Below are 27,881 nucleotides of genomic sequence, written 5' to 3'. Positions count from 1 at the left end.
CCAGTTTCACACTGGTATAAATGCGTCTCCAAGGCAATTCTTTAAATGATAGGTCTTTGTATCAACAACCTTGTGGTTTTTATGATGATTCGTTTAGAAAAGTGTGTAAGGTTGATACAAATCCCCCATTTTTGTCTTTTTGGGAGAAATATAACTGTCTTCCCAGTGATATTAGATGATAATAAACTCACTTAATACCAGAATGAAAGTAGCTTACAGTGGCAAACATATGAATGGAAGAGCCCATAACATTTTGAGTGCACAATATACAGAATGGGCATGTTGTTGGTACATAAGTGTTCTGTGTGGCAGGGAGACATGCCCCTTTAAGATATGTGGTTCACACTCACTAATTCACACACTCCAGCTGTTTGAGATTTCTCCATTTGTGTTTACCTTGAAGTAGGCTGCATGTAGGCAATGGGGACAGGATTTTTGGCATCTTCTCTGCTGAATACTGCAGTATATAACTGCAGTATCTCACTACAAGTCTCACTTAAAGTCAGTAATTATTCCTTTCTACCAGTTCACTTGTGTCATTTGCGGTGTCCTTGCAAGGCTCAATAGCAGTCAGTTTTGGTAGTGGTGGTGCCACTGCACTGCCACCAGGTGTCGCTGAAATCTCACATTCTGACTTTCATTTCATTTTTTTTTTTTTTTTTGCAAATCTCAGCCTGAACACAAAGTAGATAGGACAGTGGGCCCAGACACAAAGACACAGAAAACTCAAGGAATTTTAAGATTTTTAATTAGATCCAGATGTGTCTATTTACAACTAAAAAGAAAATAACTGTCAGTCCATATAATTCCACATTCAATTAAAAAAAATGAACTTAGTTTTACAGAAAAGGTACACTTTCATATTCCCATTCTTGTAGCATTTAATCATACACTAATATTTTGTGCTTAAAAAAATAGCAACCTATAATACTTTTTATTATATTTAAAATTTCTTTTCAAATGAAAGGAAGACAAGATATACACAAGCATCAGTTAAATCTATATCAACCTGTACACAGCATAAAGAACCCTGTAAGCTACTGGCCAGACGACAATACATGATAAAACACTTCTGTAGTTTCAAAATGTTCCTGCCAAAATGACTCCCTGTTGACCGTTGATTCATTTTCTGATTTTTGATAAATCCCTGATCTACACTCACAGCAATTTGAGATATTCTGCAACTTTTGCAACATTTAACTCTTAGTATAGATACAACTAGCATGACCTTATTCAAAATGGCTACAGAACGCATTGCATGTTTGATCTTTAAAGGGAAGTACAAAAACTCATAAAAAAAGTATAAATGAAGAAAGATTATCCAGATCCAATGGCGCTGGACTCTGTGTTGGCTCATGCAGTGGATTGCAGAAATCAGTGATATGAAAACCAGTATTCTATAGTCCTTTAGGCATAGAGGTTATGTTGGCACACATCAAGACCAACTGCCTCCTGACTTGCACCTTTTCTATATCTAGATTGATGCTCAAATGGCCACCTCACATCACAACCATAAATACAGGCAAGCCAAATAATAAAAAAAAAAGGCTCAAATAAAAGCTGTCACTATTCATGTGATCAAAATTACAATATAAAATATCTTGTGCATTACAGAATATTTTGTTATTAGATCTCTCCAAGTTTCATTCTAAGGTATCACAATTGCAATCTATACACAATTATATAAAATACACATAATATCCCAGAGCACGTCCAGTCCTATAATGGCACATCCCAGTCTTCATCCTCCTGCCCACTCTTGCTTCAGCCTTTTGTCTCTATTATCTATTATTACTGTGTATATTATTACTGTCACCATCGTTATTATTACTATTATTATTGTATGTTATTACGTCAACGAGATGAGTTAGCTTTTCCATACGGAGTGAAGAAGAAAAAAGGCAACATAGAATGAGGCCGCATTAAAGGTTGTGACTAGAACCAAGTCCCTGAGGGAGACCACATCACAGCAGAGCCAGAGTGAAGCCCTGCGAGTCCTCTGCCACCTCTCCAACCTCATTGGCACGTGGTTCCCCCTTTTGTTCCGGGAGAAATACTGCATCTGGTCCTCACCGCCCACCACCGCAGTTTAGTGAAAGCAATGTAGTGAGAGGGTGATGGAGGGAAGGGAGGAGCATTCCTGTTTTTCCTCAGTTCCAGGTTTTCCCTGATTATCTGTACAGTACATTCGGGAAACATAAGAGGGCTGTCTGTCTGTCTGTATAGGGAGCAGCTCCTTTCCAGAGAGAACTTAAGTGCTTCATTATCCTGGAAGAAGGGGGACGCTAAGGCCGATGAAACCTAAACAAAATGAGGACATCTCATGAGGCACAACAGACATACAAATTCACCGAATTGAAATCCAGTTGATAAATGTTTACCTTGTGTAGATTCTGCTCTCTTCATGAACCTCCATTTCAGTGCTCTTATAATCATTGAGCTCCTTCCGGATAGCAGCCTTGAAGTACAGACATGAAAGGGATTGTCAATTAAATATGGACTTAAAAAGGGAACCGTGTTCCGCTAACCATCATGCTAGATACCAGTATCATGTGAAACACAGTCTACTTCAGGGAGATACATGCGTACATTCATCCAGGTTCACAAACGGTTTGATGGAGACGACAAAGTGAACGAGTACCTTATCAGCGGGAGTCAGCTTGGTCCAAGGCTTGTCGGCTCTGCGATCATAGTCATGGGCGTTTGTGACTTCCACATACTCGTGGAATCGTAGAATTTTCCTAGCCTGTAGTTCTGCAACTGTGGGTCTTTGACTCAGCTATATAGGGAGAGAGGTTTTATGTCAGCTCAATATCAAGTAAATACAGCATCTAACTGTAGGATGTTTATAGTTTGTAGTTTGTGTTACCTTCCTCGTCAGCCGCCGTTTGATCTCTCTGACCTCAGCCTGTCTGTCAGCCTGATTCTTGGCTGAAGAGAGGAAAAAAAACAAGAGCTTAATTTAGACTCCGCATGAAAGCCGGGCTTCATCTGCAGAAAAGGTAAAAGCAATTTCCAAAATTAGCCATCATCACTGTAATCCATGCTTTAAATAGTCTTTGAAAGTGTGAATTCTTGCTAATATTGTTTGCGAAATTCATGTTCTACATGAACCTAAATGGTTCTAAATGGTGAAGTGGCTCAAGAATCTCTGAATGTATGTCTAGGATTTGAACAGTGATTTGGCAAGGCACTGAAACGTGTCCAGGAGCAGAGAGTTACAAAGGAGAATGCTTCTTTGTAAGTAAAGGAGTGTGGCATGAGGCAGTCGGGTCATGGATAAGGAAGGTGAGAAGAAAAGGAAGAGTTGATACTCACGCTGAAGGATGTTTCTTTGCTCAAGCTCCTCAGCAGTGGGTCTCTGGCTAAGTCGTCTGGAGTAAAAAAAAAAGAAAAAAAAAAAAAAGAAGCAGCACTATTTTTACACACTTTCATCACTTTGTCATTCAGGCAAGAAGTAGGACAAAAATCTAAGAAACTATGTCTTGATATCTTCAAGAAATGCACAATGGCTATTTTCAGTTTAAATGATGCACAGTCATTAGCACATGTACACGAGTAGGACCACGCTTGTCTTTACCTTGTGAGTGCGGTGCCAATCTGTGTGCGGATGGCCTCCCACTGCTCTCTGCTCTGCCAGGTCAGGCCGGTCTGTCCTGGAGGCTGGTCGTCCCTGCTGCTCCTCTCCTGGGTGAACCTGTCCCTCTCTGGGGCAGAGGGACGGGCGCTCAGCTTCAGAGCCAGGGTGTCCTTCCTCTTCACCCTACTGGCCAGGGCACCTAAGAGCCAGGCAGAGAGATCCGGTCAGGTGGGTGGGTGCACAAAATACAAACACACTTAGAGGGCCGAACACAAGTGTCAAACTTCAGACGCGTTCACTTTTTGTCTCATTAAATAGGGGTATGCTTACTGGGTGGGGGCTCATCCTCTTCATCCTCATCTGAGTCTTCATCTTTATAGAGCACAGGACCGTCTGAGTCACTGTCCTCCCCGTGCATGTCATGCTCTCCTTCCTCTTCCTCTTCCTCTTCCTCCTCCTCCTCCTCCTCCTCCTCCTCCTCCTCCTCCTCGCTGCTGTTGTTTCCTTCGGGGATGACACAGACACCAGGCTCCCCGATCAGGCACCGGCGGCTCCGAGGCTCCAGCTCCGGCTGGGGAATCTCCCCATCGTACTCCTCCTCTTCCTCATCATCCTCCTCCTCTTCCTCCTCCTCCGAGTAGTCATCTTCAGCTCTGATGGGAAGGGAATGTAAGTGCAAATAAATGACCGGACATTGAGTATTATGGACACAGATAAAGGCTCTTTTCATGTCTTATTAATGAGATGAGAAAGACTACCTTCAGCACTTAAATGAGAGTGACGCACTCACACTACCGAATCTTACCGAGTGGCAACATGTATCCCACCACCACAGTAACGCCACTTACTCTGGCTGATTATCAATATGCATTCTTGTGTGTTCTTGTGGCCTCCATGACGCATTTTACATAATATCTAACTGCCAAAGCATGACTCCAAAACAAAAGAACGGAAGGATGGAATAGAAATAGACGGACAGAAAACCCGGAAGTTTCCTTGCCAACCTCAAAATATCGAGGATGCATCGGATGTTGACTTGACCAACAAGAACGAATGGAAAGCCCCAAGATTCATTGCGCCACATCACATCCGAGCAGCGCTGTAGTCTACAGTACAGAGCCGGTTGAAACAGGTGGGAAAATTAACAGCTGTTTCTTAATTAATGACGCGCGCAATGTGAAGCACACAGTCCATCTCAAACTGTAAGGAAGCTTCTCTGTGCTTACTTTCATGAGAAAATAATTCTCCCCAAGGCAACTTGGGAAGAACTTTCTACACAAGGACACAAGCATCGACAAGTATCCACCCCTTCCCTTATGTGTCTGTGTCTGTTTTTGCAGCTGCCCTGTTCTTTATCTTTTCTTTTCTTAATTAACATGTATAGGGGAACTCACAGTTTTAGTGGTTGGATGCTGACAGGCAGGGGGCGACCACGATCTCCTTGGTACTCTGGAGGGGTTTCAAAGAGCAGGGAGTGCGCACGCTGTGAACCGTCCGGATGGGGCTGGGCCGGCCCGGGACTGGACAGGGCCCTCTGGATCATGATATGCAGAGGGACCGGAGCTGGGCGCTGGAGAGGCTCATTGGTGGGGCTAGGTGGGTCAAACAGCATGGGTATGGGCTGGGGCAGTGGGTGGGGGTAGGAGTGCTGATGGTGGAGGTGGTGGCTGTGTATGTGTTGGCGGGGCGGGGAAGGTGGTATATGGGATGGCAGGGGTGGAGATGGGGGTGGGGGAGGCAGCTGAAAGCCCAGCGGGAGGCTGCTGTGGTCCTCTGGAGAAAGCGGTGAGGGGCTGATAGCATGAGCCAACGCAGAGGAGTCGTCCGTGTTGCGTTTGGTGACAGGAGTGGTCCTCTTGGGGGGCATTGGTGGAGAGGGCTTGGCTGGCACAAGACTGGCACCCCCAGTGGCTTGGGTGAGGTCACCTGCAGATGGAAAAACAGTTAATACATCCAGTCATAAAGTCAAGAAGCTATTAGCTTAGGCCTGTGAGTGAGCTGTTAGTGAGTGTCATTGCTTTGTTTGCCACTGTGACGTGAGTGCACATGCAACAACTCTACTAGTACATGTATGACGTATCCAAGTAACATGATCGAGTACACATGAACAGATATAAATACTGAGATTACATGTCTGACTGACCATGAATGCATACATATACTGACTCAGGTCACATGACTGGGTCCACATGAATGCTTACATTGCCCTAACAAACCGCTGCACATGGCAACCCAGGTCACAGAGACGAAGAGGACAAGCATAGCCTACATGCTCTACACAGCCACATCTTAAACCTGTGATCAAAACCTCGTTCCTGAGTATCTTCGTAGTGCAAAAAGCTACTGAGAAACCCATACACAAAAAGCTCAAATGCAAACCTTGCGATTAAATGCATGCACATTTGTATATTTGGTATATTGATGATTGTTAAGAATGTTTCAACGTAGAATAGCTTTAAATAAAGACATCAATGTTAAAAGCCATAGCCGTGCTACTGAGGCATAATCAGAGATCAGAGCTGCCAGACTTGAAGCATGCAACAGACTGGATTGAATTTGATTACGACTTTCTCTCTAAAGTCAAGTAAAGTCAAGGCCTTATGTTAGAACCCTTTCTCTTCCCTGTCCCCCCATCCATCCATCCATCCATCCATCCATCCATCCATCCATCCATCCATCCATCCATCCTTCCAAGTTGAGCAGATGCTGAATGGATTAGCCCTATGTGGTTCACTTGATGCAGCACAGGCCACAGCTGAATCCTATGAAAGAATCTCCCTCATTCACATGACAGGTGGTAGTATTACACCAACAGTATTCAACTGATCACTCACACAAATATTGTCGTATACACAAGGCATCCACACTCAGCGCTTATTATGTGCATGCAACTCCAAAGAAAAGCAATCAAGGCCAATAAACAAGTTATAAGTGTAGCATCCAAGGCGTTGAGGGGCAATATGTTGGCAACTACAACGGAGTTGACAGGATGAAGAACGCAGACTCTGAAGGGGGCATTCCAGACACGGGCACCCTGGCCACGGTGACACCAGAGGACATCCTTTTACCTGAGCGCAGGCCTCCGGCCCGCCGGCACAGGTAGACTGGCAGGGACAGGTAGACATCATAGTCGCACTCTCGCTTCCAGCAGGACCAGTAGAGTGGAAGCTGGGCGTTTTCTCCCCCCTGCAGGGCGGAGGCTAACAGGGAGGAGATGGAGGCCTTCAGCTGGTATGTTTAATGAATGCATGTACATGGTTGTGTATGTGGCTGTATTGAGAGGGCAAAGCAGCGGGTTGGGGTGGGGATGGGTTCCCTGTCACTGCTCATCATTCTGTCTTTCAGTTCACAAATTTTCAACCCTACTCTATGTCACTAGCGTGCTTACTTCTTAAATTGTTAATGTTTAATTATTATGATTTTATGCACAGCTCCAATAAAATGGCAACAACTGTATCGACAGATATTTGCTCTCAGAATCAGATCGTTTATCGGCCTACTCTTGAATTTTGTGAAGCAGAAAATGCTGGCAACCTCTCTTAGTTTCCAAGCAGCGTGTTGCATTTCATTCCATCTGCTACTAATGATAAGCAATATAACCATATATACCAATATAACCTAAGTGAGTAACAAATAAGGCATCTTTCAATATATTTGCCCCATTTGACAAGTCACTTTAGTTAAGAAGTACAAGACTATCAGAAGACTTGATTGATTAACATATATGAGAAAAAGGAAACACCTCAAGGCATAACATTTCTAGAAACCCCTGCACATTTCAGTCAGCGTTGACATAATTACAGAAGAGATATGACAGGAGGTGTAAACATTTTTAAGGCACCAAAATCATCAGATCAGCTGATAAGATCAAAACGAATCAAAGTAGACAGCCTTGCCCAAGCGGGAATTAAGTCAAGATCCCCGCGGAGAGAAGCCCACAGTAAAAAACAACAACAACAACAAAACTGCATCTGCGCAAGCAGCAGCTCACAGCCACCAGAGTCCCTGTTATCTTCAGAGAGTAGATGCTGGGGAAAAGTTGCTGCTAAAATAGTCCAGGCGTAATAAGTAATTAGCTAGGGAAAAGCTGCTCAAGCTGTACAGATAACATCATTACTAGGATGTGTGTGTCTGTGTGTGTGTGTGTAGCTGGCTGTGTTGATTCCGCTCTATGTTGTATGTTGCACAGGCATAGAAAACTTCTATTTGTGGCCATTTGTGCACTGACTCATGAATACTGTTGTATGCAGACAGTGCGTGCGCCAGTGGTCAAACTGCATGCTAACTGAGCAAATATTTGATTGTGCATAATGCACGTGTTGACATGTGTGACTGTTAGTGCAGGCTGCACCTGATCATGTTGGTCCCGCCCCCACTCCCCTCCCTTTGGCTAATTATGCCATCCTCTGTTAACAGAGGCACCTGCAGACCCTTCTACTCAGCAGCACTCACCCAGCATGGCAGCGTTGCTCCTGTTCACCGGCTTGGGCGGCGGCAGGGGAGGCTGCTTGGTGGCCTGAGGGGTGGAGGCCGGGGCGAGGGACACTGCAGTTGAAGGCTGTAGCTGGGGGTTGGCACCTGCAGAGGAGATGGCCCGAGCGGGTTTGGCCACTGCAGCCGAGGAGGAAGAGCAGTACTGGTTTGTGGGGTGGTTGGATGGGGTGCGAGGCGAACTCTCACTGCCAGGTTCAGGGGTGGAGCTCATCAACCATTTTGGAGGCATGACAGACTGTTTGGGAGGCAGCGGCTCCCGTAAGGTGTCCCGCAACGCTTCCGGGTCAGGGATAAAGTGGCTGTCTGACTCTATGAAAATACAGTAAAACAGGAAATATGTTACATAATAAAAGTTCATTCCACCTGAATTCCACAGATTTCCTTTCTATAGTCCCCCATTCAACTGAGATTGAGGCAAATAAATGGATAAATTAAATATGAACAATGATCCCAGAAAAACTTTATCTCTCACTGCACTACATTTTAGTTAGACTGTAGTGCATACAAAATGTTCTACATGGCAGGCCTTTTTTGAAGTGCTACTATCTTTTCCATTACTGAACGAGTGACATCTCATCACATTATGCCTCAACTTCATGGCTATAAGTGTTTCAGTTCAGGGACTGAGCGGTGAGCCCTTTTCTGCTGCTTCACCACTCAAAGCTCTCTCTATGATAGCACTTGTTTGAGAATTGCATTATCTGGGGATCAGCTGTGAAGATAAACAGAGTAGGCGGCTGTAATTACCACCCCGGCCCACCTCCCTCTGCTCACCCCCCCACACCTCCGAGCAGCCCCCACACTGCTGCTCCCACGCCATTCCTCAGAGCTGAAGCCCTAAGTTCAGGGTTATTTATTTACAGACAAGCCTGTATCGCAGTGATGTCATACAATCAAAGAGGAAATAGTCCAGAGAAAAGGAAAAAAGTGAAGATGAAGGGAGGGGAGAGAGACGGGGAGAAAAGGAGAGATAGAGACGGAGAGAAAGAGAAAGACGAGAGAGAGAGAGAGCGAGAGAGAGAGAGAGAGAGAGAGAGAGAGAGAGAGAGAGAGAGAAAAGGAGCAACAAAGAGAAAGAGACAGAAGAGAAAGAAGGAATATAAAAGGTAGAGGTAAAAGAAAAGTGGAGCCAGGGACATAGGCACAAAAGTAGTAGCAATGTTAACCTGCAAATCTGTCAATACAACAAGAATTAACTCAAGACAAGAAGAGAGTCAAGAGCCAAGAGTTGTTGTGTATTAGCATGATGAAGACACTATTTCAACGTATTCTGTCGGTTGTATTTTTTTCCAATATGTTCTATATGATGCATTCTTATCTATACTCTTTTCTCTGCTGCTATGACCCAAATTCCGGATCATTAAAGATTCCTCTTGTCTTATCGACGTACTTTTGTACATGGGTACAGAAGTAGTGACAAAATTGTGTGTGAGGGAAGTGATTGATGGAAAAGTGACATCTATATACAGCGCAGAAGCACCATTACTTCTCAAAAGTTAAATGTTTCAGTGAAATCAGTTAGCTTTGGCTCTTCACCCATTATCACTGAGCTGACAGCATTAGCGTTAAAGGGCAGTAATGGGTATACTGATTGTGCCGCATTAATTAGGAGAGGAGAGGAGAGGATGAGCTATTCCCTCCTGTTCCTGAATAAGAAGCATAGCTGGAGCAGGGCTCCTGGGAGCTGACAGGAGCCTGTCTATATCTGGGCGGACGGAACATAAGCAGGAGAGAGACAGCGAGAGGGAGGGGGGCGAAACACATAGGAGAGAGACGGAACAAGCCACAGCTGTCCTTAAACATGTATGATGGAGGTCAGGTTGTAAAACATACACAAGAGGGATTTTGTGATCATAGCATTTCACAAGGGGGAAAAGAGGTGATGGGATGGCTCACCTCTGCGGGCCCTGCCCTCCTCAGCGGATGCATGCCGGGGGAGGGTGGGCTTCCAGTCTGTTTCCGCAGGCCGAGCCCTCCTGCCGTCCTCTGATGGAGCCTTCTGCAGCCCGGGCCTCTTCTGCCCATCGTCGGGGTGAAGCCTGCCCCCGCGCCTCCCGTCCTCCATCTGGCCCTGGATCTGACCCTGCCAGGCCATGTTGGACTTCCACTCCCCCTCGCCATGCTGACGTACGCCTCCCCCTCTCCGCCCGTCTTCTTGCAGTCCAGTGCCCCTGGAGCCCGGAGCTCCCCGCCGGTCTCCGTCCGGGGGAAAGCGCCCCCTGCGGTCCTCTGGCTGAGGGAGCCAGGCTGGGTTCATCCTAAAGTCCAAGTCCGAGGGGAGTTTCCCCTGGTTGCACGGGCTCCTGCCGCCGCCGCCTCCTCCACCTCCTCCTCCAACCCCACCGCTCACAGGCAGAGTGTGGCCATTCTTCACATAGGTCTGCTTCAGGTTTTGTACATCATCGGCTTCTGTCGCAGTGCAAACACAACATGAGTCCTCGGTCCATACACAACAGGTACACATGCAACTGAGAAGATCCATAAACTAACACTACTTTGAGTCATCAAGCAAGTGTGTTAGTAAGAAATCAGATAATAATTGGTAGATCTACTCAGTCTGAGAATGTTTTATGGTGGCAGTGGTGGGCTGAGTGTTGTAGAGTATTGGAATTTATGGATCTTTCTCCCTCGGTGCACCTGCAGGTCATTTCACAGTGGTAAAAATATTCAGAATGAGGGAAGGTGCCTTTAACCCAAACCCTGTGGATAGAAGCTGTGCTTGTTGGTGTGATAAAGGAGCAGCTGTAAGTTTAATAAATTGGCTTCTGCAACAGTGGGGCCAACATAACATTCACACACCCCCCCCCCTCTCAAAGCTATTTTGCTGCAGGGCACAATTCGTTCCACTTTTCCCCAGCTCTAGAGAGTGGCATGCCATTTCATATATATATGATATTACTTTAAAAAAACAGCAAGGTGAAAGTAAATTTGCCTTTTCTAAATGTGTCTCAGACACCTGCTGGATAGAATGGTGTTTCTGTCATAATGTACTGATGAGTTAACTGTACTGTCTGTGTGGGTGTGATAGTCTTGTAGCCACTACTGTCAGATACAGACACAGTTGTGCAGAGAGATCAGATGAATCACGGCAGTGCTCTTACCGTTGTCCGGGACCTCCTTCAGCACTCCCTGTTCTATAAGTTCCTGCCTCGTACGCCTCATCGACATCTTTCTCTCCAGAACTGCCGTCAACACACAGAATTTAAGCCAGCACGTTACCTTCTGAGTTTTCTCTTTCAAGATCTCCATGATAAAAAAAAATTGGTGTAAGGTAGCTCAAATTTAGTGTGTGACATCATGATCCAGAATCCAAAGATGCAAGTTTACAGATCTTCAATCAGCAGGATATTGTGTTAGCAACTTATTGTCTTTGTCTTAGGTGGACTGAACACATAAGGAGAGCCGAAGAGGGCCGTAACATCGAGGGCAGGAAAACACACACTGAGGAATTTTGATGAAAGCTGACTGTGAGAATGGGGGTTTTCACACTCTACAAACAATGAGATCAGAACACAAACCTTCTGAAGTTTCCTTAAACTTCTCACTGCTTTTCTTCTTCCGCCACTTCCATGGTTTGAAGATCTTGCCAAGGGTAGAGAACTTGCCCTTGCGCTTGGGGGGAGGGGTGCCATCCCCCGTGCTGCCCCCCTCTCCCCCCATTGTGCTGTGCTGCTGCTCAACTTCATCATCTAAAAACGGAAAAGAAATAATTAAATGTGAAACCAACAGTTTAAAAGCATCAACAAGGTTTATACAACAAGACACAGTAACATGCAAAATAGGAGGATAGAGCCACAGATCACAGCCATCAGCGGACATGATATTCTGAGAGCTTTCTAGTCTAACTGAGCTTCAAACTCATCTGCCTTCTTGGTAAAGAGCAGAAGAAGGCTGTGCTCATTAAGGCTGTTATTATCTTTAGCTGTTAGTTCTCGGGGACTGAGTGTGCTTTGGCAGGGTGATGCTGAGAGCTCATGGACTCCTCCACATATCCACAGTCAACAGGAGAGGTCTGATGCTGGCCTACAGCCAGAGCTTCCCACTGTCAAGTGCTCACATTCCTCGGCTGGATGGAGACTAGTGCTGGGAGAATGCCTTATCAGCCTTTCAGCCATGACTGGCTTTATAGAGAGGCACACACATGGATACAATCACACAGTAGCAGACAGAGCTGTGCCTCATGATACATTCACACAACTAACAATCAAGTGAAACCTTTAAAAGAACACTTATCATTATAAGATGTAATTGAAGCCTGAAGTCTGCAATTGAATGACATTCTGCTGGCCAGGTGATTGACAAGCCGACTGACAGGGTGCTGAGCTCAGGAGGACATTTCAAACATTGGCTCTAAGAGCCAGCTCTCTCAAGGCTGGGCTGCTGTATTCAGCAGACATAATATTTACCAGCAGAGAGAGAATAGGGTCCGGTGCAAAACATCCAGTCCCATGCACACACAGGATGTCTTGGCGACAATACTGCCTCGCAGTCTGATTCCCACAACAATATGCTCCAAACACAATACCTACAATACTGACCTGGTTAATCTGCCAGTCCAATAAAGAGCTTAAGAACATATGGAGAATAATAATGTCATACTTCGATTCCTGTAGGGAAATTCCTCTTTTCACTTGACCCCCTCCACAGGGATTCAGCATCTTGCTCAAGGACACGTCAGCAGGGTGGATGCTTGCTGACACAGGGTTGAACCCAGGTTGTGCAGTTGCCGGATGGCCTCTCTAACCACTAGGCCACCCTGCCACCCCAATGTTGCCGTCATGGAAAAATCTTTTTCCATGTTTTTATTTGGGCTTGCTGAACATTTGCATACTAATTAAAAAGTTGACCCTCAGGTCTATGAAACCTACAAAACGGCTCAATTCAAAATTGTGTAATTTCATGCATGGATGTCAATTTAATTCTTACATCCTGAAAAGTTAAATTTTTCGACAAGGTTTTCAACTAACACACATAGTGACAGACTTGAATGTTTTTACAATATGAGACTGGTCTACCTGGAAGAGGGGTGCTCGGTGTCCAGCTTCCATGGTGGCGGGACTTGAAGCAGCATGCCATGGGGAAGCAGGGAGCATTCACTAACCCCAAAATCAACTGTCCTGTATATATCCCAATAATCTCTCAGGAAGAAAATGCCAGAATGACTATTTGCATTAAGAGCCACGGAGGGCTGTTCCAAACTACAGCAGAAAGGGTCTGAGTTCAAGGGACATGTCCGGACCATGGAAATCCAGCTTATACTGGCGAGGTAGAAATCTGAGGATTCAGACCAGCTGCCATAACATCCAGATTAAGCATTGCTTAAGGCAGCTCCTTCTGATCCACAGAAGCCAGGTTCGCACACAGCAGATTGTTCTGTCAGAGCAGCCTGTGACTGAGAGTGGTGGCTCAGCTGAAGCCAGTGAAGCAGGATAAGAGCTGGCTGTGCCAAGCCAGCACACTCCAAAGCACTGCAGAGATGACGATTGCAGAGGACTCAGCCCATACAGCGGGAATCCGTATGAAAAAGATAGTTGACCCTATCCTTGGGAGACTAGTAAATTAAATGTATCTGCTCGCTCAAACAAACAGTAGATCCAACTCAATTAGGATATTCAGGAGAGCTGTGGATCCACTCGAAAAGGTTCTTCAGAGATACGGAGAGAAACTTTCCGTCGTGTCATTGTTTCAAGAGTAGTGAGTAGAGGTCCGGTGTGTGTAGGCACTACAGCTGTGTGACTTGGGACCGGGAGTGGGAGGAGAGGGTAAAAAAGAGCTACAAAGAGAAAAAATACAGGAGTTATGGAGGGGGGTGGGGGTGTGGGGGGGCAGCCTGGAAACACAGGGAGGAAACGGCACTCCACCCTGATCCTAACTGTGACCGAGAACAAAGACAACCTCTTCCCCTCACACTCAAAAACACAGCCCACTGTACTGGTCATGGAAACATAGTGCTGCAAGGTACAGCACGGTGACACCAGTGAAACTAATCAACATTAAGATTCTGCTGCCTATATAAAACAGAGGATTTTTCCATTCAGAGGAACGAGGCCAAAACTCGAATTCTAGTAGTCATGCTGTCTAATCAGCAACTTTGCCTAGATAAGGCTTACCAATCAGGAAACGGGGCCTGAAAAGTGTGTGTGTGTGTAGGGGGGTGGGGGGGGGGTTCTGACGTCCCCCCGTCCTGAAGCCACACCTACCGCTCTGTCAGAAATCTCCTGCACCACCCCACACTAACTCCTCTGTCAGAGCAGAGAGGCCAGATTTCCCTCCAAACCTCATGATTCAGTGAGTCATGGCAGGGGTGGTCAGGTGAGCATGTGGTTAAAGGAGATTGTTGTTTTAAAGATCCCGGCCTACAGCCAATCTGCTAACAAGGCCATCCTGATCACTTACATAAGAGTCTGCTTCCACGGGGTGCAACAGTTGGGAAATACCTCCATCCTCATTATAACCCCTACCCTTGCCAGGGCAGATTATGAAATGTAATCTACTTAATTGGACAGCACAAAGAGGTTATAATCACTATGATTGCTTCTTGTGGAATCTTATGCAAACTAAATTCATCCAACCATGTAACACCCACAGTAAAATAACTGCAAGTCAAATAAATACCATTGAGGCCTGCTGTTTATGGTTAAGAAACATTTTACTTTGTTATGGAAATTCATTATTTGCTACTTTGTCAAACTCAAGGTCATGTTCTATACTTGCAGATTAAGCCTCAGTCTGTAGGTTTACACTCTGAGAGATGAAAAACTACAATAATCATGGGGAAAATTAGTTGGAATGGTTCCAAAATTATGCAAAACCCTCCACAGACAGACACAATCCTATTTCCAATAATCCCTCAAAAAATGTATTTTCAATGTCTTATTTTACTGAGTAAATATGGAGGCATGTGCACCACTCATATTATCCTATGCACTGTAACATACAAATGTAAGTGCGCCACACATGCACGTGTGCAAAAACACAGCTGAGATTCTTCCACCTGATCCCGGCGATTTAACATTCCTTATGGTGGTGAAAGAGAGAGGGGGGATGGGGAGGGGGGGGGTTGAACGGAGGGGGCACAGTGTACAATGTTGATTACACAATCTCCAACTCCTACCTCTCTTCTACACTCTCCCTCACTGAAACAGTTCAGAGAGCTACAAAATAAGAAAACTAACCACTTCATGCTGCATATGGGTGTGTTTACTGGTGTAAGAATGTGTAACTGTGCACAGGACGGACGGAGTGCATGAATGTGTTGTGTACGAGTGAGTCCAGAGAGAAACTCACCGCCATTGTTGTGTTGTTGTGGGTCCTGAGCTGGGGTCTCCAGATGAAGGCTCTGTCCCATGATCCAGCCCCCGAGGGGCCTCTCCCTGTCCTGTACCCAGAAATATGCACACTAAACTGGACAGGAGAGGGGCCACACCTGCCTTGCTCCTTGCTCAACAATGTCTCCTGGCCTCCACCATCTCAGGTCCCTTCTTCCAGTCTGTGTTTCTCTCGTCTTCCTTTCCTATACGCCTTTCAGTTCGGTCCTTCCCCTCTCCCTCCCTCTTTCAATCTCCTTAAGACCTTCCCTCCCTTCAGGAGCTGTACTCCCTCTCCCTCACTCGCTGACCCTCCCTCCTTGGCTCATAGAACAGGTCAGCATTCACTGAAGGATGCCTACCATTCCTGGGAGAAAGACTGGTTATGTTTTCAATTTGATGTGCGCGGTGCGATGTGTGTGTATATGTGCGGTGCAGCGTATTTTATGTGGTGCAGTGTAAGTGTGTACATCTGTGCGGTGCTTGTGTGTGCACGTGTGTGTGTTGAAGGGTTACAGAGAAAGAGATCCCAAATGACTCATGTGATCTCAATGCTCTGATCCAGGTCAGAGACTTTAAACCCCCCTAGACCTGAGACTCGCTTTAGACCACAGTTTAAATAGGCATTCCACAAAACAATTATCTGCCTGACTCAGTGGTGAGAGTATTTCCTTAGAACTGAGATGAGAAGGAGAACGGCCTAAGCAAGCGCACAGATTAAAAAAAACACAAAAAAACAAAGAATGAGTGGGACCATCTGCTATAAGTCACTCCTAGATTAGCAATGCACTTCGATAGACAAATAAAACCTTAATTCTGGCTGTAACGGATGGAGTGGGAAGCAATTGGAGGGAAAGAGCAATAAGTCCATTTCTATCCATGGCCTCCATTAGAAGAAAGGCTAAACATGATGAAGGACATGGTTCTCTGTGAGAGCTGTGTAAAGGTCAAGTGGGTCTAGGAAGCTGCTGCCTCTCAGCTGTCAAGATGCCTACGGTTGAACATGAAGAGCACAAAGTATTCCAGCAGAAGAATTACAGCTATTATTACCGGGGAGGTCAACAAACTTGTTAAAAGGAGGAATGGAGCAGCACAAAACGACCCAACAAATTTAAGTGGCAGCGTGTGCCCGATCAGCACATCTTCCCATCTCCAGTAAGCACGCTAATGTTAGGCTATACTGTTGTTCAGAACTCACAGAGGGTGTTTATCATGCTGCGCACCTCTCTAAAAGCCTTTAGACACCATTTTCTGCAAATCTCCAAGTCTCTTATCACAATTTGAACAGTCTTGGAGGTATTAGCATGCCTTTGAAACGTGTTTGCCAAGGAGAGCTGCACTATTTGGGGCCCAAACACAGAGGCAGAGCAAGAAAGGAAGAGAGACCACTTTCTTTAAACTAGAAGAAAGGAAGGGGTGGGGACTGGACCCGCTGAATTAGTGCTTTGATTCCTTTTGAGGTTTGTGCATCTTCAGAAAATCTTGTACAACTCCGCCTCAGAGGAATCCAGAGCATTGAGCTGTGTCATTATGCCTGGGTAGATGAGAGTTTTCTGAGTGTTAGGCTGCATCTCTGGTGTTTCTAAAGATGGAGCTAGAGTGTTCGACAGCGTTCCTTTTCTCTCCCTGTGCCCCAAATACAGCCTCCACACCGGGCCGGCTTCCAGAGAGAGCTGAGCCAATCCGCATGAGCCCAGAACCTGTTGGCCTGACCTGGATAACAGACTGGGCCAGGCCATTTCAGCAGGCAAGCACGCAGACTGAGGCAGGTACACACACACACGCATACACACACACACACACACACACACACACACACACACACACACACACACACACACACACACACACACACACACACACACACACACACACACACACAGAGAGCCCGTGCAATAAGGAGGTATGGGACCCTGTCAATTTGCCCTACGGAGGGGGCTACAAAGCTCTGAGTCACTGCTGCTAGCGCTCATGATAGCAGATGAGAGGGCAGATTTTTTTTCACATGCTGACTAAAGTTTAGTTTCATTCTCTTTGATAAAGACTGAGGTTAGGGAGGGTTAACTGATCCTCAATCAGGCCCTGAGGCAGAGAAGATGCGTGGCTGTATATTCCTGAGTGGCTCATAAAATCCCCAGAGGCTAGACAGACCCCATAAACACAGTGGATCTACACAGAGATGAGCGGATTTACATCTCTCTCCCCAGCACTTAACACTGCACTTAACAAACCACAACGAGCAACTTAGAACTCACCACGATTTTCCATTACAGAGTTTGAGGCACACCAATCAACGGTTCCTGAAAAACAAGATTTTGAATATTAACAGAGGTTTAAGGTTTGAGCTGAGAGACTTTCAGTTAAACCAAGGTTAGGAGAGTTAAGAGTATTTCATGCACAACAGAACACCAGTGCGCTGATTTTCTCAAACCTTGATGCAACTGATTCTCCAAGAAAGATTTGCATTGTGGTCTTGAATTCGTGAGATATTTGGTTTTAAGGGTTTTCATTATAATTCCTAAAAAAAGCCCCATTGAGTGATCTCAGCATATAAAGCAACTACTGTAACTCAGATTAATCAGAGACATGAATCCTTAACAATTTTCAAACCAAATGAAATTGTCTCCAAAGTTAAACCAAATGAAGATTTTTTATAAAATTTGGATTTTTTTTTGCCTTTATCAGAGAGTCAACAGTAGAGATAGACAGGAAAAAATTGGAAAGAGAGAGGGGTGATGACATGCAACAAAGGTCCCAGGCCAGGATGTTACAGTTACATGGTGCGAACCTTAGCCGACTGAACCACCAGGACGCCCCGCACATTGGGTTTTATGATTAATGCTTTGGCTTTTGTTCTCTAAGAGCAGTTCAAGTATTTCATTCCCAGTTTTAGGATGTGTGGGAGATTGTGTCCATGATAAACTACCTTTGTTTTTTGGCATGTATCATGGATTGTTAATATGTGTATCGTATAAAAAGGTGTAGACATACACTGTAGAAAGTCATTGGGGTGGGGGTGGTAGATGTCCTCAGCAGCACTATATCAGTGTTTCTTCAGGTCTCCAGCATGTTGAAGATGTCAGCTCCTCCCATCTTAACCCCTCTGACAAACAAGAAGGAAAATGAAAGCATAGTTAGTCATTATACAGTCTGTATAGCAAAGCCCGAGAAGAGTGAAGATCAAAGATTAATGGGGAGCAGTGGACTCAGAAATGTACCAGTATCCACAACAAAGAACACATAATATATTTAAAGCAGAGTGTCTGGAATTGGGGAGTAAAGGCCCACGGCATCAAGAGATTCACGCTTCATTTAGGCATCATGATTTTCATAGCAGATGCGACAAAAGCATTCGCATTCTCTGCCTGTCGTGTATCAAATAGCTGCCATTTTATAAAAAAAAAGTGTTATTGACAGTACTTAAAAGCCAACACCACATACATTTATAGTCCACTCAAAGGCAAGCTCACACACTGCCTCTAGCTGCAGCACCGTGTCGAGGTGTCACAGCCAGAGGGACAATATTAAACCTGAGGAACGGAACGTGAACACGTTTGCAACTTATTTTTAGTGTCGCTAACTTGAGCAGATCTGCTGTAACGGTATTTTTTTCAAGGACAATGAAGGACAGGCAAAGGAAAGGTGCATGTGAGCGTGGAGATAGAGAGGGAGAGAGACAGGAAAAGAGAAGGCGTGAAGAAGTGCATATTTTGAGGATAATGAACATGAGCAGCAGGACAATGTAAGACAATTGTAGGATGTGAAATGTATGTGCATGAGTGTGCAGTGAGAGAAAGAGGGAGGCAGGGAAAAGAACAAGGCTCGTGAAAGAGAAAGTATGCAAATAACAGCTCAGTAGAACGGAGGTGTGTGCAAGGGCATCGCAGAACACACAACCTGTCGGACCTTGAAGTGGATGGGCTACAGACGAAGACCATACCGGGTTCCACTCCTGTCAGCTAAAACAAGAAGATCATGCTATAGTGGGAACATGATCACCAAACTGGGACGATTGAAGAGTGGGAAAACGTCGCCTGGTCTGACAAATTGGTTTCTGTTGCGACATGCTGATGGCAGGGTGAGAATTTGGCGTACAAAGCATGACTCCATGGATTCATCCAGCCTGGTGTCAACAGTACAGGCTGCTGGTGGTGGTGTCATTGTTGGAAAGGTTTCTTGGCTTACATTAGGCCCCTTGGTACCAACTAAGCATTGTTTGAACTCCTCAGGTGTAACCAGCGACTCTGCTGGTCTTCCAAAGTCAATACACACCATCAATACACTTCAATAATGCACTTAAACACTGTTGGCGAGGTGCATCCCTTCATGGCCACAGTCTAATCTTTTTCCAAATGTATACTTGCAGGATAATGCACTCTGGAGGCAAAAGGGTGTCCAACCTGGTACTTACTATACTATACTATTAGGGATGTTAATGATTAATCGACGACTGATTAATCACCATTAAGAATTTGATCGATCAAGGATATATTAACTGATTAATCGACACTGTAGGCTATGTGCCATTTCTAATTTTTTGCTGAAATCATTGTGCTTGGTTGAGTAACACGCATTTTGTATTTTCTATGTCAAAAGCTATTTTACATAATGATTAATCGATTAATTGGTCATTAACGTGACTGACGATCGATTAAGGAAACTGATTAAAAGTTGCATCCCTATATACTACACTATACTATACTACACTATACTATACCATGTGTACATAATAATGTGCATACTGAGTGTATATGCAAACTAAAGGTTAAGTTCAAAATTGTTTGCTCACTCACTGCCCTACATATTTCTAACAAGGATGAAATGTGCTTGAAACTAGAATAGCTTCCATACATTGCCTTAGCATGCTTTGTTGTTTTACGTGCTTGACAGATAACAGTGCACAACAATTGTAAAGACGCAACAGAGGGAAATACATTTTCTGTGACCAAGTTCAGTTTGAGATAATTGTGCAAATTCAAATACAATCAAGAGACCAGACAAAAGACAGAGGTAGGTTACAGATCAACTTTTCATGATGCATAACCCTTGGACAGCCTTGGTTAGTTAAATTAGATGTCGTCCATTTGGGGAAACAGAGTTTTTTGATTGAGACTAGGGCTGCAGCTATCGATTATTTTAGTAATCGAGTATTCTACCGATTATTTCATCGATTAATCGAGTAATCGGATAAGAAATACTTTTGCTTTATTAAAGAGCAATAGTAAATATACAAAAGAGAAAAGCTGTCCGCACAAAGCTGTCCATACGACACTGTGATTTACTGAAAACGAGGTGAAATAATAATAATTATTGATATTTATTACTAGGCCTAAATATCATACAAGTTCATAAGACTGGCTAATGTACATTTATTTGCTATGTTGAAGGGTTGCCCTACACCTGCTGACCCTACTCACTGCAATCAAACTAAACTGAATATACCTGCTGTATTGGACTGGTGCATTTTAGGCTCCAATTGCTACTTACACCACCTGATATTTTGCTTTCTGGGGTATTTTATGCATCACTGTGAGGGGAGTGTGTGTGTGTGTGTGTGTGTGTGTGTGTATGTGTGTGTGACTATCATAATAATAACATGAATGAAGCTCAGGCTTTCACAAATTGACTGCAGCATTTTATTTTCTGTGGTTATTTTCTTGAGCAAAACTTAGCTAACTTAGGGACATCATAACTAGCCACCATATTGATTTACGTTCTTAACTAGCCATTACATATAGCCATAATTAACGTGCATTCTTTACTAGCCTTCATCTCATCCCGTTTTAATATTAAGTGCTGACTCCGCCCACCCGGGCCAGTTTCGGCGTACGCCGGTAGCAATTACAAGTGGACCCTATCCTACAGTCCCTGCTCTCAGCGGAGGGAAGGAGCTACGCTGTGTGTGGGAAGCGCTGTGACCGTCAGACCTCTCTGGATTAGACAAGCAAGTAGAGAAAACCGGCATCAGCCGAACCAATTTATTGCCAAATGCTTTGGGATTCAACACATTAACATTGCTTCCCATGGTCAGAAAAAGTCGGCAGATTTGTCGCTAGTCGCTTTTGAGAAATAGTCGCCAGGGGGGTCTGAAAAGTCGCTAAGTCTAGCGACAAAGTCGCCAAGTTGGCAACACTGGATCCGAAACTTTGGACACTTTCTGTCGTTTTCTCTGGCCTGTCTCTTCTCTTCGGCCCTCGCTATTTTCTCTCTTTCTCCAGCGCGCTGTGCAACAGTAATAATCATCCGTGCGAAACACTGAGTGTGTATATAGTTATATGGATTAAACGAAGCTTCGATGCAAAGAATTTGCATCGATGATTTTTAGTAATCGAGTTACTCGAGTTTCTCGAGGAATCGTTTCAGCCCTAATTGAGACTGACAAGTCTCAAACAAGACTACAAACAAGTAGTAATGAGGTATATTGCTGGAAAGAAGTCTACACTGCATTGTCTTCACGGATATGTAGGTTTATTGATTGCTCAGCATGTAGGCTAAATGGGAGGCACAGGAGCTTCCTGTTTTTGGAGTTGGACTGGGACGTAGTGTTAAAAGACGGGGCAGACTGGAAGAGTCCGGGGCCAGAGAGCAACAGAGCAGCAGAGTCAACTGAGAGGGGAGACTGGGATTTGCCTGTTCCAAACAGAGGTTGTTATATGCATCATTTGTCAGTTCACCCATTATGCTTGAAAAAGGTTACCATGAAAGAAATTATTGAGGAAGCTTGGCTTTTCTGCACCTACTGGACCTGTTGCATTTGCCTTGAGGAGTGTCAACCTCCACTCTTGCCAGTTCAAAGAGAAAAGAGGATGGGGCATAAATTCTAGGTGTGCATTGCACTATGGGACAGGCTAGAAAGACTGAATGACATCAATCCAGGGTGCTAACTTTATGCAACTGGCCTGTGTAGTGCATCATACATTTGCTAGACTAAACTGCATTGTTACACACTGCCTACAGATACTCCATTTTAAACAATATGAAATTATGGCGATAATGTGAAAGTCAAACTGAACTGTTCTTTTGGGAAACTCAGAAAAACAGGCCGACTGAGCGTGCTGCTTTGCATGAGAAACCCACAAACAATGCAATACTGTGGAAAACAACCAGCATACCTTTCTAACAGGTGGTTGTTAGAACTTCTGGTTTCTGGACATAACCTCTGATTTCAGTGACAGAGGTGCATATGAGTATCACAGAACGAGACCACAGAATTCCTCCAATTCTTTTCTTAACATTACTGACAAGTTAAATTGGAAAGTAACCCTTCTAGTAGGCCGATCTAATGGGCCTGCATCTCATCTTGGATTTCGTGAATTGTCTTGTGGGCTAACAGCATTTTCAACAAATGGTCAGATAAGAGCAAAAGCCTCTTTAGACCATGTGATGGTATCCAGGCTGATGCCGTAGGAAGCCCTATTGACAAGACTATTAATACAACCGGAGATCAATGTCCTGCCGTGAAGTAATGTTCTGCCCAAGGCACATGCATGGTTGTGCTGCGTTGAAACATACAAATCAGACATCTACATCCTAAAATTGTTGACTGCCCTACATTGCCAACTACCTGAATAAAATTCTGCACTTTTGCATTGTTCTGTGGTCACGCTATCCTGCTATGTTCCTCTTCCAGGACAATTTACTGGCAGGGTCAAAGGTGAACTTCCCCATCAAAAGAAGAACCTTGAGTGGCGAGACTTGGACACCAAACACGACCCAAAACACTATTGTAAATTGCCTATAACCCTGCGTACAACCACGCCCTTGCCAGAGTACTTAAAAAGAAAGTACATCCTAGTTTTTTTTGTAGCACAGACAGAAACAGACTTGAGGAGAACCCCAACACCACTGAGAGGTAGCAGATGTATCCGTGGTCGGAGATGAAGTTTTTTACACGCCCGCCCAGTGCCACAGCCTTGGCTGGATGACTCAGAATAATCTGGAGCTGAGTAGGGAGTGTTTCTCTATCCAGGCAAAAAGAAAATATCTGTATGGTGTCTGAAAGAAAGAGGATTTGAAGCAGAGAGGGGGGTAGAGATACACACACACACACACAGAATTTCCAGCCACTTCAGCCACAGCCTCATGTGTATGCATAACACTTGCATGCATCGCTGCATGTCATTTGCAACATCGGAATCCAAAAGGAACACGCTTGAGCGGATACATGCCATACTCAAACATTGCACTTGTTTCGCTTGCTCTTTGTGTCATGCTCACAGCCCACCCGCAGAATGGTGCCCATAAAAAAAAGGATGTTGATGGCCTAGTTCCCTTTTGAGCCGTTAACCCTCTCCCTGCTCTCCAACGTACAGAACGGATCAATATGAATGTGGCGACTCCATCCTCACTCCTCACTGTGTAGGACTCCTGTGTCACTCAGCGTCTTCACCATCAAGTCAGATATATTTTCAGAAGCCTTTGACAGCCGTCACTGCACAAGCAGACGAGTGATGTCACTTTCATGGTGTCAAGCAGACGGATGGAAGACCTTGGCACGCACAACGCCATAAATGATATAACCAACCAATTAGAGCTTCAGCATTCTGTCAGGTGTAAAGCAGATTGAGTCCATCATAAGGAACAACTTCGGTACTCCTTATCATCTTACCACCCCCACCTCATCGGTCACTACTCATGCTGTAATCTTGTCTAAAAAGCCTATACAACCAGGACTAACAACCTTTTTTGAAAACTTACATTAACGACACACAACCTCTGCATAGATAAGATAGAGGATACCAGCTGGGATTTTGTCGTCTCCCCGGCTCTAACCCGTGCTCCCGTCCCACAAACGCACTCACCAGGAATAGGAGTAGCAGAGCGCCAATCAGGTATGCAAAAGTAGCCGTTAAAGACCGCCTAAAGTCCCGACTGTATAATCTACTGTGGAGTGCACACACCCTCACTGGCGCACTCTACTAGCGATGATTCAATTACGATGGGAGCGGAAACGGGAGCAGCTGGCTTGGTTATGCCATCTTTAAATAGCAGCTCGCCTCTCACTGGAGGGCTTGGGTTTGGGCACAAAAGCCGCCAACTCAGTGGAGGAAAATCATTATCTCCACACTTAGCCTGCCAGCGGTGACCTCTGCCTAAAACAGAACGCCTAACCAATAACACTCCAGCAAACAAAACTAAAAAAAAAAAAAGGGTGAATAACTGCAACTCTCACACCATGTACTGATGCAGTATTCTACAAATAGATGCTGAGACAGGTGGACTGAGCTGAACCATACTTACAGGCCTGCTCCAGAAAGGTATCAATGATAGATTTGTAGCCCAGCAAAGGTGTCTGGGTTTTAGGAATGCAGCAGCGGACCTGCAGTCTCTCTGCCTGGCCCTTTTTCCTGCACGTCTCTCCGAGCAGCACGGTTCCCGCGCCCCTCTCTCCGAAATGGATGGACGAGGGTGTCTGTTCCCAATCCGGCTGGTTGAGCGTCATCACCAAGCCTGCCCCAGAAAAGCATCATTCACCACAGGGACCAATGGCCCACTTTTACAAGGAGCCCAAAATGCTTGTCTCCTTTGCAAAACTTTTCTTCCTCAGTGTCCCTCCGCCTGTGTGAAGACTGTGCTGCAGGAGGCTGGACCTTGGCCACTCACTGTCCTACAACACTCTTCATTACACTAAAGGTAGAGATAACTGATCATACACAATATAGAGCAGAGTGTTAATGTGGTACACATGTGTGCTCACTTATGTTTTGCTTTCTACATCTGTCGCCTTTCCAGTTTGAGGTTTTACAACATAAAGCCAGGCCATCAACCTCTGTCCCATGCCAGTGCATCCGGTCTGAGGGAGCAGTGTGGGGGCGGGGTGGTGGGGGCGGGGTGGGGTGGTGGGGTGGGAGGAGAGACATTAGCTGAGAGTTATGGAGGAATCTAAAGGCAGAGACCAGTCTCATCTGTGGTCTAACTGAATCAATCAAGCCCAGCTGATGGCTTAACCATCTTGGTGGGTTCTTAATGGCCCATTACAGGGACTTCCAATGGGAAGTGGAAAGAGCTACAAGAGCCATGAGGCAGCGTTTTCTCTGAAGAGTAAATTAACTTCAGGAGCTCTTCCGCCACAGTCAAGATCAGATAAAATGAAAGGAAATGCATGTTACATGAGAAGAAAAGAAGGATCAAGGAGGAGATGACAGGTTGTGTGAGAGGCACCTGAGGAGATCAAATCAAATAGGCCACAAACAAAAGTCTACCTGTGGCGTTTGCTAGTTACAATTAAATTAATGAAGATGGTCATGATTAGCATAAACACTGTGACATTACAGAAGGGTGCTGATAAAATGACGATAGCCTAATTATGCATGCACACATAAACACACACACAATATTTTGATACCCTGTTGAAAACACCATCTTTCACACACAGAACACACCAAACCTCCCATCAATAAGCTTTGTGGCAGGTTTGCTACCCTTGCCTTGACACAACCCATCTCAATTGATTGGGCATCTACATCATCAGTCACACTTGTTCTTGTCTATATGAAGTATGTGCCTCTGGCATCCAATATCTCATAGTGTCCTTGAAAAAGTCAACTCTCCTTGGTCAATAAAACGAATGAATAGGCTATATAAAAATGTTGGAATTTGTAATGAACATTTTACATCACTTGAGAAATCCTCTCCTAGACTGCGATCTGTCGAACTACACTTTCATATCAGAGCCATACAAGCACAATTTTTCGTGTGAAGATGAACAGGCGAATATAGCACGTCTTCCATCTTTGCCCTAGTAATATCAATCCATGTCCTAATTAGATCTAAATGGAGCGCTGATATCTAATTGCATCACCGAGATAAGACGATAACTTAACCGCTTCGTAAAAAAATCATAATAATAGTTACCTGCGAGGTTGTCTCGATCTATCGTCTAAAAAACATTACATTAAATAGCTCGTAGTCCAACCAGAGGAGAAAGCAGCGCCGTGTGTAGACATTTAACATCGAGCCTGTCTCTCTGTGTGTATCTCGCGCCAGTTGACTCGGGATGATGATATGAATGGGAGATCAGCGTCAAGTCAGCCACAATAAACGCATACAACTTCCGGCCATACCTTTCAAAGTAAAATCACTGTCGCTGAACATATGTTGCAACGTTTTGCGATTAATACACAGTACCAAAGTGAAAAAAATTATATATGTATGCAGAAATACGTAAGGAATTAAAAAACATGACTGTTGTTGATGTTTTTAACCAATATGTCCTTTTCACAGAGACACACAACGAGGATAAGCTAATGTTGCAGTTAGCTAGTAGCAGCTAGACTGCAACGCTGTAACCGTTTGGCAACATGGATATCATAATTAGCCTATTAAGCTACGTGAAACGCCAAATACCACTGGACCAACGCAAGTCTATGCCTCACTTCATGAATAAACACTTTACAGTTCAAAGTGGTTTGATTCAGCACCCCAAATCGATCACTGTTTTCAAATTTACGCAGCATCCTTGTCTGACGGCTTGCCTCGTATGCTGGACACAAGATAACGTATCCAGCGAAAAAGCATCTGAGCCAGTGTATCTGCGAGGCCTCAAGTACAACTGTTTTCAACATGACGCATCGTAAAGGGAAACAAACGACGTACGGACCTGTCGGTGCATCCCACTGAAAGACCCACCGGACAACACGAACACCGAAACACAACATCTATCCGGGAGATCGCACGCATCCTTTGTGTGCGGGGTCGTCAGTGCAGAGCATCAGTGGAAAATGGAGTTTCAGGTCGCGGACAATAGCACCAGCAGTGATTTCAGATGAAAAAAAACAATAAACTAAAAAAAGCCTTGCGCTATCCAGGGCTGGGGGAAACAATCTACCACAATGTGTTTACATGCAGTGCTGAAAACGTGCAAATTGTGTTCGTGAAATCGGGTTGTTTTTGTCGGTCAAGTTAGAGCAACTTGTATTGTCTGCAGAGAGAGAAACGAAACGTCCCCTCCAGCTCCATCACCGGGACTTCAGCACTCACATTACCTCGCTCCTGACTCACCAGCTGGCCTCCTCCGCCTCCTCCTTTGAAATTAGTTACAGTCGATTTAAAAATAGCAACCCAGTCATTTCCTCACCTTACACTTTTCCCCCCTCTTTCCAGTGCCCGGTCCAAACTTTTTTTTTACGCACTTACCGGAAGCCATTAGGAGGGCATTTCGGTACCGGTAGTTCTAGATGGGAACTGCAGCTCCTCTGCGGGCGTTGCAAGCCAACCTATTCTCTGTGTTATGAAGACTTCACTACCCATCAGGCACTGCAGTACAGTGGTCCGGGGGGGCATACCGTTATACTATGCAGCTTCCCACCGTGATTTAATGAAACATACAACGCAGTTAGTATTTGATTTACTTTTTCCCACCATGGGAATATGGGATGTAGTGGAGGGTAAATCCACCTAAACTCACTTTACCCATCTTTTTTGGTTAAGGAGTAAAAAAAAAAAAAAAAAATGCCCATTTTTTAGCCTGGCATAAATCTTAAAGATGTGAATTCTTGGTA

The 27,881-nt window shown here is 44.8% G+C and overlaps 1 protein-coding gene across 1 annotated transcript; it reads right to left on the bottom strand.

Annotated features, from left to right (window-relative positions):
• Positions 1 to 762: 762 nt before the first annotated feature.
• On the bottom strand, positions 763 to 27,557 carry phactr4b (phosphatase and actin regulator 4b). The gene is made up of 16 exons (XM_078287175.1): positions 27,458 to 27,557; positions 18,373 to 18,484; positions 17,637 to 17,681; positions 11,593 to 11,763; positions 11,176 to 11,256; positions 9,971 to 10,483; positions 8,033 to 8,383; positions 6,649 to 6,780; positions 4,975 to 5,506; positions 3,911 to 4,233; positions 3,581 to 3,779; positions 3,319 to 3,374; positions 2,870 to 2,931; positions 2,642 to 2,779; positions 2,382 to 2,458; positions 763 to 2,301 (listed from the first exon to the last, which is right to left on the bottom strand). The coding sequence occupies exons 3-16, from the start codon at positions 17,647 to 17,649 to the stop codon at positions 2,286 to 2,288; spliced, it is 2,664 nt and encodes an 887-aa protein (XP_078143301.1). The 5' UTR covers positions 17,650 to 17,681; positions 18,373 to 18,484; positions 27,458 to 27,557; the 3' UTR covers positions 763 to 2,285.
• Between the last annotated feature and the right edge of the window lie 324 nt (positions 27,558 to 27,881).

This window comes from Centroberyx gerrardi, chromosome 12 (assembly GCF_048128805.1).
Source record: "Centroberyx gerrardi isolate f3 chromosome 12, fCenGer3.hap1.cur.20231027, whole genome shotgun sequence".
Taxonomy (NCBI): Eukaryota; Metazoa; Chordata; class Actinopteri; order Beryciformes; family Berycidae; genus Centroberyx; species Centroberyx gerrardi.
Note: the sequence above shows the minus strand (reverse complement) of the source record. Positions and strands in the feature narration are given on the sequence as shown.